The following is a 16,702-nucleotide window of genomic DNA, read 5'->3' as shown; positions in this document are numbered from 1 at the left end:
GCCGTTTCATTCTGATAGCTGTTCAGTTTTTAATTTGCCATGTTTGAAAGAAATATTATCCTCCTGATTAATTTTTATGGCATCATTGTGTCTTTTTCTTATTGTTTTCTCAGTAACCCTCCAGTTATTTCCTTGAAGTGATGAGTGGTCTTTGAGAATCAAGAACTTTAATCAAAAGTAGCTTCGTTGGGGGCCAGCAAGATGTCCCAGCAGGGGCCTGATGACTGGAGTTTAATCCTGGAACCCACGTGGGAGAAGTAGGGAACTGACTCCAGCAGGGGACCCTGACCTCTACACACAGCTGTGGCGCTTGTGTTTGCCCCCAGCTCCCTAAATAAATAGATGACTTAATTAATTCATTAATTGAATGACTTTTAGGAAGTCATTTCCTTGCCACTTCTCTCAGTCTTTGGGGACTAGTTTATTTCCTAGTCAGGGCCGTGCGTGAGCTCTAAGTGTTCCCTGCTTGGTTTGAGCACTGTGTAGGAGAGACCTGACTAAATCTCTGCTTTTTTTTTTCTTGTTGGGTTTTAATTTTCCCCTACCCACTGGTACATGAAGAGCTGTCTGTGAGTTTCCTCTGTGACCTTGAAAACAACTCCATGATGATTTCAGAGGCTAAACGGTGGTTTGCGGCAGCATCTCACCGTGCCTTGACAGCCTAGGCTCATCTCCAACCTGAAAACCTCTGAAATACTGGAGTTGCAGGGAGCACCGTCGTGCCCAGCCGCTGGTCCCAAGCTCTGCCACCTTTGGGTCCATGGGCCTTCTAGAAAGGGCATTCTCCATGGTGGGAGACTTTTGGGCTTTTTGCTTCCTTGGCTCTGCTCAATTAACAAAGCCAAGCTAAGAGTGAACCCAGAGTGATGTTGGCTCCAGACTGTGGAACCCGCCCCGCTCCCTCCTCCCCTACCATCCTTTTGACTTACAGTGATACTTATCTGGATGAACGCTTGCTTTATCCATTTAACTTTTCCAGCTGTTTCCCTATTGTAGATCCCCCGAATCGAGAGCTCTTTGACCCCTGGTCTCGCTTACCCCACTTCCATTGCAGGTTGACCGAAGTCTCCTCTGTGCCGCGAGATCTTGCTCTCTTTGGCCTTGTAACAGGAAGCTTGATTTTTTGTGGTCTTTTGCCTGAGCACAGCAGCTCTTCACATCTATCATCCTGTTTCCTTCCTACACGTTCATTTACTGTGCACCTCCAGGCTTTATTATTTGTGATCTGCTTCAAGCTGGTTCTTTCCTACTTGATGAAGCCTGTAAATTCTGTGCAGAGATTCAGAGGGCCCTACAGCTACCTTCTCAGTTCTGAGAATATACTTACAGGTAAAGGGGCTTTTATGAGGTCAAGCTACAGATAGTTCTCCAAAGAGTGTCACTCTTTGTTCCTCGAGAAGGTCCTAAAAAGTTCTTTTACTAATTATAACCCCTAAGTGCATTCTGGGTAGAATACTTTAACACCGTTAATGTCTGGAAACTTGGCCTGGCTTTTAAGCACAGCCTTCTATATTCCAAGGTTTTTTCTTCTTCTTATGGTCTGATGTGTATGATCTTGAATGACAGAGTTATTCAGATATAAATGCACATATATGGTATAGTGATATACATACTATGTATATGAAATGGTACCATGGATCATAGAATTATGCAATCATATTACAGTGATATGTGCTTAGTGGTTTTGTTTTTTTTTTTTTTTTTTTTTTTTTTTTTTTTTTTTTTTTTTTTTGGCTTTTCAAGACAGGTTTTTAGGTGGCTAGAGAGATGGCTCATCTGTTAAGAGCACTGACTACTCTTCCAGAGGACCTGGGTTCAATTCCCAGTACCCACATGGCAGCTCACAACTGTCTGTAACTTCCATTTCAGACACCCTCACACAGAAATACATGCAGGCAAAAATCCCAATGAACCTGAAATTAAAAAAATAAAAATAAAAGACAGGGTTTATCTGTGTAGCCCTAGCTGTCCTGGAACTTGCTCTATAGATAGCCGAGCTTTGAATTCAAATCCTCCTGCCCCACCTTCCAAATGTTAGCGTTATAGGCATTTATCAGCACACCAGGTTATAACTGATTTCAGAGGCCCAATGTGTTGATGATCTGCATGGATGTATCTGTGTTTATGAACAATCCTACGTGCAGAGGGAAGATTGCATTTGACTGAGGTACAAGGAGTGATCATTTTTGTATTAGGATTACACAAAGTTTCATTTTCAAAGCACAAAAATAGTTTTTTTTCCTCAGAATTTTTTTTGTTGGATATATTTTACTTACATTTCAAATGTTATCCCCTTTCCCAGATTCCCCTCCATATCCCCATCTCATCCTCCCTCCCCCTGCTTCTACCATCCACCTCCCGACCTTGACAGTCCCCTACACTGGAGCATCAAGCCTTGGCAGGACCAAGGGCTTCTCTTCCCATTGATGCCCAACAAGGCCATCCTCTGCTACATATGCAGCTGGAGCCATGGGTCCATCCATGTGTGCTCTTTGGATAGTGGTTTAGTCCATGGGAGCTCTAGTTGGTTTGTATTGTTGTTCTTATGAGATTACGAACCCCTTCAGCTCCTTCAGTTCTTTTTCTAACTCCTCCATTAAGGATCCATTCTCAGTTCAATGGTTGGCTTGAGCATCTGCCTCTGTATTTGACATGCTCTGGCAAAACCTTTCAAGAGAAAGCTATATCAGGTTCCTGTCAGCACACACTTCTTGGCATCATCTATATTGTTTGGGTTTGGAGACTGAATATGGGCTTGATCCCTAGGTGGGGCAGTCTTTGGATGGCCTTTCCTTCAGTCTCTGCTCCAAACTTTGTCTCCTATTTTCTCCTGATAATATTTTTTGATCCCCCTTCTAAGAAGAACTGAAGCATCCACTCTTTGGTCATCCTTTTCCTTGAGCTTCATGTGGTCTGTGAATTGTATCTTGGGTATTCCAAGCGTTGGGGCTAATACCCACTTATCAGTGAGTGCATACTATGATTGGTGTTTGTTTGTTTTGTGATTAGGTTACCTCACTCCAGATGATATTTTCTAGATCCATCCATTTGTCTAATATTTTTATGTAGTCATTGTTTTTAATAGCTGAGTAGTAAGTACTCCGTTGTGTAAATGTACCACATTTTCTGTATCTATTCCTTTGTTGATGGACATCTGGGTTCTTTCTAGCTTCTGGCTATGATAAATAAGGCTGTTATAAACATATGGAACATGTGTCCTTGTTGTAGGTTGGGGCATCTTTTGGGTATATGCCCAGGAGTGGTATAACTGGGTCTTACAAAAATATTTTCTACTAGAGATCATTTTTAAAGATTATGTGCTTGTGTGTTTGTGTTTGTGTGTGTGTGTGTGTGTGTGTGTGTGTGTGTGTACATGACTTAAGAATATGTGCAAAGGTGAATGCAGGTACCCACAAGATCCAGAAGAGGACACTAGATCTCTGAAGCTGACTGGAGTCACAGGTCATTGTGATATGTCTTATATCTGTGCTGGGATTTGAACTTGGTCCTTTGTGAGAGCAGCCCTGCACTTTCTTCTGAGCTGTCTCTTCAGTGCCTCTACCTAAGTTGTTTGTTTGTTTTTGTTTATAAGCAGTTCAAAGATAGATCAGTAGCATCAAAAAAAATTAATCAAATTAAGTAAGTACTGGCCCACTAAGCCCGTTTATGGGAAAGCTGCTCAGGGCTGCTGGGCTCAAGTCTTAGCACTCCTGCTTCGGATTAATTGCTGCTCATTCTTCCTGCCTACATCCATAGTGGCTGCAGCATCCAAAGCGGCAGTGTGCGGATGCAAACACTGCACATGGTGCTATGTTAGGAAGACAGCTGAGAGAGGCTGTGGACCCCGGGGCCAGTGTAAATCTGCATGATAGGCTGATAGCCTTCCTGCCTCCCCCCACACCCTAGCCTGCTTTCTGACTCAGCAAGATGTTTCATTGGATGGACAAGCCCAGTCAAGTCCTCTGTACCCTTGGGACAGTGGGTCAGTGTGACACATTCTCAGGTAATGCAAGATGAAGTGAACCACACCTGTGTCAGGACATTTGAGGAGACCTCTGGTAGTTAGGACTTGCTCTCCGTGCTGTTTTGAAAAATAAATGAACGGGCTTGGCTCATGTCTTCTTTCCCTCGGGAGAAGTAAATTGCTACACTATTATTGTAAAGGGCTGGGTGGACCCTATGGGCAACCTATCCCTTTTCTCTTCCTGTTTTCACTCCATTTCTCTTTCTGTCTCCTGGTCACAGGCTTTGCAGTGCATGCTGGTATCTCTCCAGGCAGAACTTGACATTCAAAGGTACTTGATGAAAATCGAGTCGTCTCAGCGAGTTAGTACTCCGCCTTTCTTTGTTTTCCCTGCACAGAACTGCACCTCGTTTGTACCCTTTTCCTTCAAAGCTTGTGCTGTTCTGACTTCTGGGGCCGACCTAACCAGATTGCCTGCGTTTTTCCCATTTTCCCCAAGCGTGGGATTCAAAGCCATGTTTCCTGAGTGCTTGCGGCACTGGAAGCTTGTGCATTGTTTGCGGTGGTGAGAGTGAATGATATTAGAACGAACACTAACTGCATGCTTACCTCAAATTCCTACTGAATCTTCCATAAATCGCTCTGGACACTGAGTGGTAATGCAGAACAAAGTTGGGTTCTCTGCGTGGTCCTCTGAAAGACAGTCTTCCCTAATGAGACCCCTCACAACCAGCTTGTGAGTCCGAGGCTGGCCCTGTTTCTATATATCAGTGGTGGCATCGGGTGTGTTACTCTGGAACTTTCTGAGCCCATGTATTGTTCTGAATGCTGTCCCCCAAGAGGGTAGGTGTCCTGGGATCCCCATTTTGTAAGCGAAGAGACTGAGGCACAGAAAGATTCCATAGCTTTCCTGACTCCACACTGTTTGTTAGTGGCAGTGCTGAAGTTTGCCTCCAGGCAGTCTAGCCTCAGCAGCCAATCATTGACTTACTAATGCTTCTTTGCTTTTAAACTCAAGGCCCACTACTCCATGCTACTGGAGTTTAGATTGTTCAGGCTCCAAGATCTGGGATGTGTCCCCAGTCATTTGGCTCTGTGTTAGATAGCTGTGCCAACTAAAGCTGTGGCACTGCCACCCACATCCTGTTGTCCCCCAGACATGGGATTATTTATTTCCTCATTGTCTCCTGAATATGCAGATGTCAGAACCACAGCCCTCCACTGTGAGGTCCCAGATGCAAAGGCTTGGGAAGCACCTCCCTGTCTGTGTTTCTAGGAGGTGGCCCCAGGCCTTTTGGTCAGTATCAGTGACAATGTTGAACTCCTCACCTTCCTTTTTTAAATAATAGCCCCTTTGATCTTCTGTTTAGGACAAGCTCAAATTAGAAAGTCCTTTTCCAATAGATAGACTTAAAGTTTAAATTTGGGCCAGGCCACAAGGCACAGGCATTTAACCCAGCACCCTAGAGGCAGAGGCAGGTAGATTTCTGTGAATCTGAGGCAAGCCAGGTCTTAGAGCTACACAGTAAGACCCTGTCCTTAAAAATGTTCAATGTGGGCTTCTCATAACCAAAACCATATTGTCATGGCCTAAGCTGCCAGCAGTGACAGGTGTTTGTTCTTAATTTCTTCCCGTGAGTTCTTAACTATTTTCATATTTCCATAGTGAATTTTCTAATTCATGCAAACCGGAGCCCTCTTTACCACATCCTCGCACATGTCTTGTACACTGAACAGAAACACAGAGGGGAAGAGAGCTGGCTGCCTGTGGTGAGCTCATCCCTGCCTCTCCACACACTGCCCTGAACCGGTTTTTCAAATTTGCACAGTTTAGATTGGATACTGTAGTTTAGGAATGTCTTTCCTCACAGGCATAAACAGTGCAGGGTATGGAATCCTGGAACACTTGTTTTAGGAAGTAGTGGGTACTCAGGGCCTTGCTAATCCTGATGGTGTCATCTTCCTTCCTTCCTTCCTTCCTTCCTTCCTTCCTTCCTTCCTTCCTTCCTTCCTTTCTTTCTTATGCTTAAAGGGAAGAAATCCTCTGTTCGATTTTTCTTACCTCTTTTTTTGTTTTACTCTTTCTTTCATTTTCTTTTTTTTCTTTTCTAATTTCTTTGTTTCCTTGATTATTTTTCTCCTCCCTTCCTCCTTTCTTTTCTTTCTTTCTTTCCTTCTTTTTATCTTTCATTCATTTTTTTTTTTTTGAGATGGGGTCTAATTTCATATCCCAAGTTTATCTGAAGCTTACAATACAGACCAGGCTAGCTTCAAACTCAAAGAGATCCACCCACTTATCTGTCTCCTGAGGATGAAGATTAAAGATGTGTGCACCATACTCTACTCCTTTTTTCTTTTTACCTTATCAACAAATAAGTATCTGAAGCTTCAGTCAAACTTTTTTCTTCCTTTTCTATTTTGTTGCATTATAGATAAGGTTCAACTATAGTAGTTTATTTTGGAGATTCCACTCTGGGCAGCAAGAGGTTAAGGTTAGAGATCGAAGGCACTTGCTCTTCCCTTCCCTTTGGTGACTGCCTCAGGTTCACTGTGAAGTGAAGTTCTCCATTTTGAAATTAGAAGTAACTGCAGACAAGCTAAGCCACTGCAGAGGCAGTATGTGGCACTTAAGCCATGCTGTGTCCTGACCATTGTAAAATCCCATGAGTTAAGTGCTGCCCCTTATGGTAGAAAGCTGAGTGTTGAGATTTAGTTCATTGCTGTGTATTATAATGCTAAATACAGGCCCCCAAGGGCCCAGTTGCCCCAGAGAAGAGAGCGCCCACACACTGACCCAAGTGATGCTATGTGACCTTGTCCCCAAGTTATTTCTGGTTGGTGAATAAAGATGTCTACAGACTTTAGCTGGGCAGAAATGAGAGAGGTGGGGCTTGATTTCTCCTAGCTAGGGGTCAGGGGAGACCATGAGGAGAGAGAAGAAGGAAGCAGCCATGGGTTAAGTGAGTCATAGAAACATAGCCATGAGAGTGGACAATTACAGTTAAGGGCAGCTCAGATGGAACATGGCAAATTGTAACTTGGAGTTGTTGATGGGAAAATAGATTCTAATATCAGAGAGGGTAGATATCTGCCCAACTCTAATGCTGATAAAGGTTTATTATAAATATAAAGGTCTTGTGTCTTTTATCTGAGAATGATCAGTGGTGGGGTAGATTAAAATTTTTCAACAACATATTGGTGTCCCCCATTGGGCCTAGGGGGCCAATACTTATCATTTCAATACTTATCAAAAGATCAAAATTCAGCAGCTGAGCTGTCCAGAAACTCTGAGAGAGCAATAGAAGAAAATGGTAGCTCAATGCTTTGTGCAATTCCTAGTTCACAAATGCTGTCCTCTTAGTTTTAAAACACTTTCCTTACCTTATTGATATCAAGTAAATAATCGAATTATCTCAGTTGCTTGTTTTTTCGGCTTGGGGAATGGCACCCAAGGACACACATACCTGTGCTGGCGAAGTAAAAACTCCACCTATGAGATACATCCCCAGCTCCTCTGGTTACATCATTTAACTTCAAACGGATGTTCCGAAAGGCTTCAAGTGATTCACTGGTACATAGCATTGTTGGAATCAGTCTGCATTCCAGGAATCAGTGTGATCAAATCACAAAGTTCTCATGTTCTTAATCTTGACATCTGTCTAGTTCCCCAAACCAAACTCTCTAAAGTAAAATCAAGCATGTGGTGGTTATGATGGTGGTGGTAGGGATGTGAGGGTGGGTCTGAATGTGGGTGGGTGTGTATCGTAAACTTGTGAGCAAACAACAAAAACTCTTGAGATATTTGGAGAGGGTGTGGCCACAAGTGCTGAGGGCTTGTTGGCCACCAACACCTCCCTGAGGTCATCTCCACCCAGGAGATGTAAGGACAAGGTCAGAATTCCCAAGGTACTGCCTGTGCCTTCCACTGCAGTTGGGCCTTTGCTACTAGGGAAGAAAAAACCTGATTGGTTTCACAACAATACAGTTGTTCATCTTTAGGGGTTCCACCCCTACTCTACTGCCTCACATCCTCCCATAGACATTAGAGCCTAAACTTCAGAGGTTTGGGGGTGGGGGTTTGTGTGTGGGGTCATCACAGCTTTTTCCAGGCCTGTTGAGGTGAGTCTTCAGCAGGATCGTTTTCAATTTAGAATTTCAAAGCCTCCAGGCAGGTCCCTCTCCTTTCATCCCCAGTAAGTCCTCTCAGACATTTTTTATCCCAGAGTTTTTCAAGTGCTTTCTTGCCTCTGAATTCCAGTAGCATCTGCAGGTAAGAGTTCCAGCAGAGGCCAGTGAGGACTCTGGGCTTGTTCAAGGCCTCGCCTGGTGTCCTGGCTTCCAGGGCTTGATTCAGATTGAGGAGGGAAGGGAGGCAGCAACTGATTACAGGCAGAATTTAGTAAAGGGAGCCCTCACCAAAAGAGAAAGCACATTCATTCACAAATGTCAGTCCTGTGACTGGCTGGAAATCTCCCGTAGCTCCCTTCCTAACTTGCTGTGTTTTAGAAAATTCTTCTTATATGATAAGGAAATATCTACTCAGTGCTTCATGAGGCAAAAAAGAAAATGATTTTTCTGGTTTTTAAAATCTAAAAGAAACATTGATGTTTACCATTTTCCTGTAGCAGACAGGGTTGGGCAGCAAAAGATGAAAGCAACACACAAAAGATGCTCTGTGGACGTCACGCCTGTAGCCTGGTATTCTTTACAGGCACATGTACCTAGCTACTGCCTGCAGGTAACACAGCACTTTTGAAGCTGACAGTGTCATGTAGGAAACACTTGTGCACCTCTGTTTAAAGGACAAGGACGTGCCTGTTTGTACCAGAGCTGTTCTTGTCACCTGCCTGCTGCATCTGCAGGAAGGGTCTTGCATGGCAGAGCAGAAGGCCTGACCCTTGTTTATGATAATAGGTGGCTTGTTGCACAGATGTCTGCGGTGGCTCTGGGCAGCGAGTAGTTGGCCATCACATTCTTCTGATCTGACAGTGAAATGGTGCACGCGGGGCGGGAGGGAGAGAAAGAGAAGATGCAGTTGTGCCTCGGTCCACTGCTGAATCGTCAGGTTTCACTGCAGACCAAACACGGATGTTTTCACAGGTGAAAAATGTGAATAATGTCTGGGCACTCTCAGCCGAAGACGGAGGAGAGCCTTGATATACGAGCCTTGAAGAAACAGGGTATTGGCTCGGTTGATCAGGGAAAAGTCATCAAAATAAATCCCAGAGAAGAACTAGTAACCTTCGTTCATCCACACAAGAGAGCAGAAATACCGACTTTTCAGAGCTCAAAGAAAGGTAGTTGAAGAACCTCAGAAGTGTTGCAAGTTGGCATTCATAAAAGGGCTTGAACTTAAACTCTCATTTTCTATCTATGGGGCTGGAAGTACTGGGTTGCAGGCAACCTGTCATGTGTCCTGACTCCCAACATGAAATATACAGGAAGACGTCACCAAGTGCTCCATCTTGAGTGGGTGTGTGCCTTGTTCTTGATTGACAGCAGGGCTCTTTAGTGTCTGTGCCCATCTCTTTTTCTAAAACAACAAAAGCTGATTTATTAGCCTCCACTACCATTTCTCTGGGCCTCTAGAGCTGAGACCGTTGGATAGTCAGAAGATTGGTCTAGCCTATACTTCTTTCTTACTTTATATCAGTTCACATGTCAATGGACATGCACAGTGTGCTCTCGCGCCAACTATCATCATAAGGATGGTACTGAGGAATCCGAGCGGTCCAGGCTCTGATTTTTTCTACAGAGGTGTGGAGGGAAGGGAGTAACTTTGGCAGGCCCATGTTGGAGCCTGTCACCCTGAGGGACCAGCCACATGGCATATAGTGTATAATATAGTTCATTTGGGGCATGGGAGGGGAGTCAAGAGGGTAGTAGAGGCAGAGAGAGAGAAAGAGAGAGAGAGAGAGAGAGAGAGAGAGAGAGAGAGAGAGAGAGAGAGAGAGAGAGAGAAAGAACTAGAGGCAAGCCATGAGCACGTGGAGAAAGAGGGGGAAGGGAATGGGGAGCTAAGGGACAAGAGCAAGAGAGTGTGTAGGGGGCAAGCAGCCCCTTTTATAGTGCCTGGCACACCTGGCTGTTGCCAGGTAGCTGTAGGGTGGAGTTTAGACAGAATGCTAACATTCCCCCACTTTGGTTTAATTAAAAAGAAAAATTAGAGGTGATGGTGGAGTAGGATCATCGTGATCTCTGACTACATGCCTGCTGTGTGTTTTGGAGAACCTACAAAAGTGGGAGTGGGGATGTCTGTCCAGTCTTAGAGTTGGCTGTTTCCTTGATGTCCAGGGTCTGTGGAAACATCTGATAATAGGTCAGAAGGAACAGGTCCAACAGAAGCGTCTGTGTCTGCGAGAGAAGGCTGAAGCATCTGTAGGTTGCTTCTCTGGAGCTGTTCTTGATGTAATGAGCGCCTGGACTTGACAAGATGCTGGAACACACACACACACACACACACACACACACACACACACACACACACACACACATACACACTATAGGTAGAGATTAAGTACATTTGGAAGAAAGGTCACTTGGCTTTGGGTTCTGGAATTCAGCTGAGAATGGCAGGTGCCTGACCTCGACAACAAGGACCTGTGGTTGGATTCGTCCACCCAGGGTGGTGTCTGTAAGAACAAAAGCCCAATAGTCTGGTGAGGTTTACCAAGTTCTCATCTTCCTTCTATCTCCAGTAACAAACTCAGATTTCTAATGTGAGGAAAGGGTGAGAGAATGAGAATCGCTGACCATCCTCCAAGACATGGAAAGGGCTCTGCAGACTGAACCTTGCTCAGACCCTTCCTAGTATCTAACTTTTCTTCAAAGATGGAGTGTTACAGAACTAAAAATGGGAGAAGAGAATGAAGGCCTGTGCTTGAGTCATTACATGATGATACTTAGTTTGTTCCTAGCAGTTGGCCTGCTCTCTTCAGTTCAAGTGAGAATTTTGACTAGGGTGATTAGAAAGTGTCTCAAGTCCAAGGTGAGTCAGTGAAGGAGGTAATTAACAAGGCCCAGGAATGAGTTCTTCTGAATACATTTGCAATGTGTTTTTGAGTGCTCCGTGGCAAACTGGGCATTAATTTGGATGAAGGAAAAGTTCATTAAGGCAATGTTGATTTTTTTTTTTTTTTTCAAAACAGACTGTGATCTGAATACTTTGGCCAGCCAGATATCCCACTGTTCCTGGCAACTAGCATATCATAGAAAACTTCACTTTGGGTTTGTCTTGCTGGACCTCAGCATTTCAATTTAGAGTTTAAAAGGTATGAAAATAAGAAAGAAAAAGCAATCTTGATGATTAATCTTTGATTCCCTTTCCTCATTGGCCATAGTGTTTAAATGCAGCAACATCACACACACACACACACACACACACACACACACACACACACACACACACACACCTGAAACCCTAGTAAAGCATCCAGCTTGTGGTGGATGTTGGAGTAATGTGATGAGAGGCAGGCATAGCCTTCTCCAAAAGTAGTGCCAGAAAAAAGATCTAACCATGCCCTAGTCTCATGTATATACAGAGCAGGTACTGTTGAGTCAACAGCATATAGGATGTCTTAGTAAGCTATATTTTTTCCACTGGGTAATAGTACCCTTTCTTCTTTGTGTGATTATTGTGGGATATGTTTGAGTGATGTATTGACTCCCCCTTTCCCCCTTGCCAAAAAAAAAATTTTTTTTCAATAGGAACACATAAGCCAACTGTGACCCGGTGAAGGTTAAATGTTGACCAAGGTGATATGTTGACCAATTCTTGGTAGAAATCAACCCAGCGCCAGCATCTCTATGTCCTGGTTAAGTAACTCAGCAATGAGAAGCAGATTCATAGCCTACATACTGGGCTTGGGGTCTGTCATCTGCTAGTTCAGTGTACAAGGCTTAGGGATGGTTAAATGAGCTAGCCATGTAGGAGCCATCCAGTCTAGGGTAATAAGAATCTAAGATGATAGTTCCCTTTCTTCCACTTTCTCCTGTCATCAGGAAGAGATGATGTCTGGAAATTTAGTCAGAGAGTTGTAGATAAAGACTTGGTAGAGAGCCATATGAATGCCCTCACACCATCACCGCTCAGTGAACCAAACTCCTTCTAAGGAAGAACACACTTTAGGAAGGGCAAGTGATGTGACTATACACACTGCCCTGTTCTCATTGTGTTTGCAGGATTGAGGCACTTGGTGAGCTGGGAAACTCTCTAAAAAGTAAAAATGGAAATACAGGGAGATGGTGTCCTGGATCACCATGAAACAGCAAGAACAATCCACTCAAGGAAAATGCTTGAGTAGCCCAGAGAGTAAGTGTTCTCACCATCTCCTGCTTCATCTACAGGGGACTAGCCCTCAGTTCCATAGCAGAGGCAGCAGAGCTAGACCACGCAGGGTCCAGAAAAGTCTTCATCTTAAACAGAATGAGGTCAAAACCTGAAACCCTGCAAGTAATCTGCCTCCCTTTTAGGGAACCCACCCCCCCCACCGTGAATGTACACGTATTTGTTTAGATACATGTGGAGGCCAGAAGTCAACATCAGGTGTTTTCTTCAGTTGTTATCAACTTTGGTTTTTCTTGAGGTAGGGTCTCTCACAGAATCTGAAGCTTGCCAGCTAGTTGGCTGACAAGCCACTGAATGCTCCTGCCCCTACATCCCTGTATACCATATACCATGAATAGTAAGGGGTGTAAGTTTGTTTTGTTTAGTTCTGGAGTTGAAACCCAGGTCATATACTCTACCTTTAAACCATAAGGCAGTATGTCTTTTGACTGTAGTTTTTCACTGCCTCAGACTTTTGGAAACTAAGCAGCATCCCCCCCACCCCCATGTTATAATCCTCTCTAGCCACTGGAATCTATTTGCTTGCTCTCCAGAGAGTTAAGTGCTCTCCCTGACTGTCACTCATATTATCAATCTACATAGTGCAGTATCCTGGGCAGGAGGGAGGGACTATTAAAATTGGTTTGACAGTTATCATTTGCTATTGGAAACAGTAGAAAAACAAAGCGGGAACTAAGGGAAGAACTAGGTGTAAGCCCCACTCCCTGACATATCCCTCCTCCACCAGTGACTGGAACAGGAAAGCCCCAGAACTGCTTGCCTAGGCAATAGGCCTGTGCCTCTCATCTGTGAAGTCTGTGTGGTCCCTTCTCTCTGCCCTCTTTCTCATCACTTCCTTGGTCTGTTTCATAAACATACAGTAAATTCCCTAACAACAGTGGTTTTGAAGAAAAAGAATTTGATCAGTTTCATGATGCTTAGGTGGCTACTGATTGGTCCAATTAGGGAAAAGGGCTCACAGCAACCCAACATCTCCCACACTCAAATTCTACTCCCCCAGGCTATTTTTAGTCTTTATTTTTTAGTATTGCAGTGTTGAGGCTAAGTTCTGGAACCTCGGGTGCACTTGGCAAGCATCTCTCCTCAACACCCCTATTTCTTATGCCTGCAAATCTTCTCTCTTCACAGCAGCATGCTCAAATGCTTTTCATGTTTATAGGTTACAGATATGTGATTCTGTTTTGGAGACAGTCCTGGGCTGGCCTCACACTTGAGTTGGCTATGTAACTGAAGATGACTTTGAACTTCTGAGTTTCCTACCTCTACCTCTCAAGTGCTGCCGGGGTGTAGCCATCCTAGTTCGTGCAGTATTAGAAACTGAGCCCACAGCTTTGTGCATGCTAGACAAACCCTAGCCTCAGCTTATGTGCTCGGTGTGGGCTAAGTAGCCTAAGAGCATTCGTTTTCAATAGAGCAGGTCTCGAGCTCTCAAATAGCAGTGCCAACCATTTCCATTGTCTTTTCTATGAGCTGAAGATGTCTCAGTGGTGAGTTAGCATCTGAGGGGAAGGAAAGTGCAGCGTTTGAGGAAAATGCTAATGTGCAAAGATAGTTTTCAAAAAAAAAAAAAAAAAAAAAAAACAGATGACATAAAGATCAAGAGAAGTATACATTTAGAACCAAATGGTTTATGTATCGGAAGTTAGGAAACATATCAGCCCTTTCATCTCTATTTTTACATTTACTTACTACTGTGATGACCCTGAACAAGAAATGGAGATTTGATGGTTCATTTTCTTCAAGGATTACTGCCTATTGCAATGAAAAATAGCAGCTCGTCACATGCACTGTGCCAGCCATAGGCTGCTGGGATGTCTACATCAGAGATGGCAAATGCTGCCTTAAGGCTCAGAGGAATATTGTTTCTTTCGATTTTGCTGGGCTAAATGAGTCCTTCCTCTTCACCTCCTCGACTCTCTGGTAGAAGATGTCTAGTTGAGATGCTGCTTAGCATAACTAAGAGACTCTGCCACTGTTGACCACAGCCATTTTCTCCCCGTCTTGGTGAGGTAGGTGAGGGAGATTTAGGGCTATTTTTCTATTCGGATAATGTGCTTGGTTTAATCCCAGACTGTAAGAAAAACAGTCACGAAAAGTACCACTTCACCATCATAGGAGCCAACCTCATAAAAAGTATATTGGAAAATAATCTGCTCTGGAAGCTTACACATGAAAACAAACCTAAAGAGGCAATTTGCCAGTTAATGGCGTTGTTTCTGGCTGGAACCTTGGTTCAATATCTCATTGGCTTGTAATGGTTGAGTTTCATGTGGATATGTAGGCATCTCTGGAAGGCACATCCCTGGAGGTGGGGTCACAGGAGGGGAATAGCTGATTTTGTGTTTCCCACTGTGGGAGGGACCTGTGAGGTGCAGTGAAGTGTGGCTGTCTGGGTAATTCAATAGGAGATGACGCCATCTTTACAAGAGTCCCCTAGTAGTATTATGAAATAGAAATGTGGCGACAGCAGGCAGTATCTGGCAGGCCCAAACCAAGAACAGAGAGTGGGGGTGGAGGAAGGAAGGCTGCTTGCCACCTCTGCACCTGACCTACAGTGGATGGTGACACAAGTCTAGGAAAGAGCCTAGCAGAATCGTCTGTTAACCAACAGGTATCACACACAGTTGTGGCTTCATTCAAGGAGCAGCAGCTAAGTCATTAAAACAGGAAGGGCGACATAATTGTAGGTATTTCTTGATTGAAATTGAAAAAAAAAAAAAACTTACAAATATCCCCAGAGGAGGATAAAACAAGTGGAGATTGATGGACAGCAAGGCTCCCGGTGACTGTGCAGATCACACCCCGGGAAGCCTCGCTGCCTTGAGCTAGGGGCATGCTGGACTGCCATTCTCCTGCAGCATGAAGGAAACCAAGGAATGCAACAATCCAGCAGGCCTAGCTCTTGGGGACAACCTGCACCCTACCACTAACCCCCATCCCTGCTTTTTTGGCATCTTAGTAAAGTCTGGTTGTTCTAGATCAGTTTGAGTCTCACAAGGTGGCTGGAGTCATGTGCTGTAGGTCAGCACTGGCCCAGGGGAGACGAAAAGATTGAGACCATGTGTCTAATTTCTATGGTTCACCAAATTCCTCTCTTCCCTATGAAGTTCCTTAGCTCCTCTTTTCTGCCCTATTAAGTTCCCTTGCTCCTCCTCTCTGCTGTGTGGCCTGAATTATTATTTCCAGCAGCCACTGGGATCTAGAAAAGCATCTTTACCCTGCCACCTCAACCCCCTTACCCCCACCCCCCACCCCACCCACCCCTGAATAGTCAGTGCCGCTCTATTACTTTTTAGTCAGGTGAGAATTCTTACTGTGATTCCTTCTGCTCATTCCCCATAAATGTCCAGCTGTACAACTTCTTTCTGCCCATGGACTTTGCACAAGCTGGTCCATTTCTAACTTTTCCCCTTACACTCTGGCTTGGACCCTCTCTCGAATTTCTTTCTTCCTAGATACCAACATGTACATGTTTCTGACTCTAGCTACACGTGCCAACTTCTACCATCAATCTTGGATGACAAAGTTACTCCTGTTACACCCCATCTCTCTCAGATTTTTAGAGACAGGATTTGTCTGTGTAGCCTTGGCTGTCCTGAAACTCATTCGGGAGACCAGGGTGGACTCACTCTGACATTCACAGTCTCCGTCTTCCAAGTGCTTGAATTAAAGGTGTGCACTACCATACCCATCCTTCTCCCTTCTCCTTGATTTATGTCTCCTTATGGATTATACACACCCTAAGGAAGAAAGCCATGTCTGCATGTCTCCTCATTCTATCCTTAGTCCCAGGAAGGGTGCCTGGAGTATAGAAGTGGGGTGTATTTATGGCTCTCCATATACACCACCAATCAATTCAGGAGCTGTTTGACATCTCCCATGTCGAACATTCTGATTGCTGGACAGTACTCACCCCCACAGTTTATGTTCAGGGAGTGTTATCTACTAACAGATGATGGATATTTGACATCCTTACTCCCTATCATAGCAATCTAAACAGGTAGTTCAGAGGGAAATTATATCAGGGAGTGTGTAGGTAGGGTTATTACTTGTCTGCAGATCAACAAGGGCGATAAAATTAAAAAACGAAACTAGACAACTTACTGAGTGTCCTTTGCCTCAGAACAGAAACGATCAACGGTGATGCTAACATCTCCATCACTGTGTAGCTTACTGAAGTATAAACACATTCTTGTTTGTTTTGATCCGCTTATTTGTTTGCTTGTTTGGTTGGTTTTGTGGGCAAAGTTTCTCTGTGTAGCCCTGGCTGTCCTGGAACGTACTCGTAGACTAGGCTGGCCTGGGATTCATACATCTGCCTGCCTCTGCCTTCTGAGTGCTAAGATTAAACCATACTTGGGAAAGTTTAATTTACTTTAATATGTGTGTAT

At 44.2% G+C, this 16,702-nt stretch overlaps 1 protein-coding gene across 14 annotated transcripts in view; it reads left to right on the top strand.

The window, feature by feature from the left end:
- KIAA1217 overlaps positions 1 to 16,702 on the top strand; it is a 281,476-nt gene that overhangs the window by 124,989 nt on the left and 139,785 nt on the right. For 7 of the 14 annotated variants that reach the window (XM_080918244.1, XM_080918240.1, XM_080918238.1 and 4 more), the window contains one exon: positions 4,246 to 4,326. The exons of 6 other annotated variants lie outside the window; for them this stretch is intronic. In XM_080918244.1, the coding sequence (XP_080774370.1) occupies positions 4,246 to 4,326 (81 nt within the window). The remainder of the gene's footprint in view (positions 1 to 4,245; positions 4,327 to 16,702) is intronic. One more of the 14 variants, XM_080918230.1, reaches the window with a different exon arrangement.

This window comes from Micromys minutus, assembly GCF_963924665.1.
Source record: "Micromys minutus genome assembly, chromosome: 6".
NCBI lineage: Eukaryota > Metazoa > Chordata > Mammalia > Rodentia > Muridae > Micromys > Micromys minutus.
Note: the sequence above shows the minus strand (reverse complement) of the source record. Positions and strands in the feature narration are given on the sequence as shown.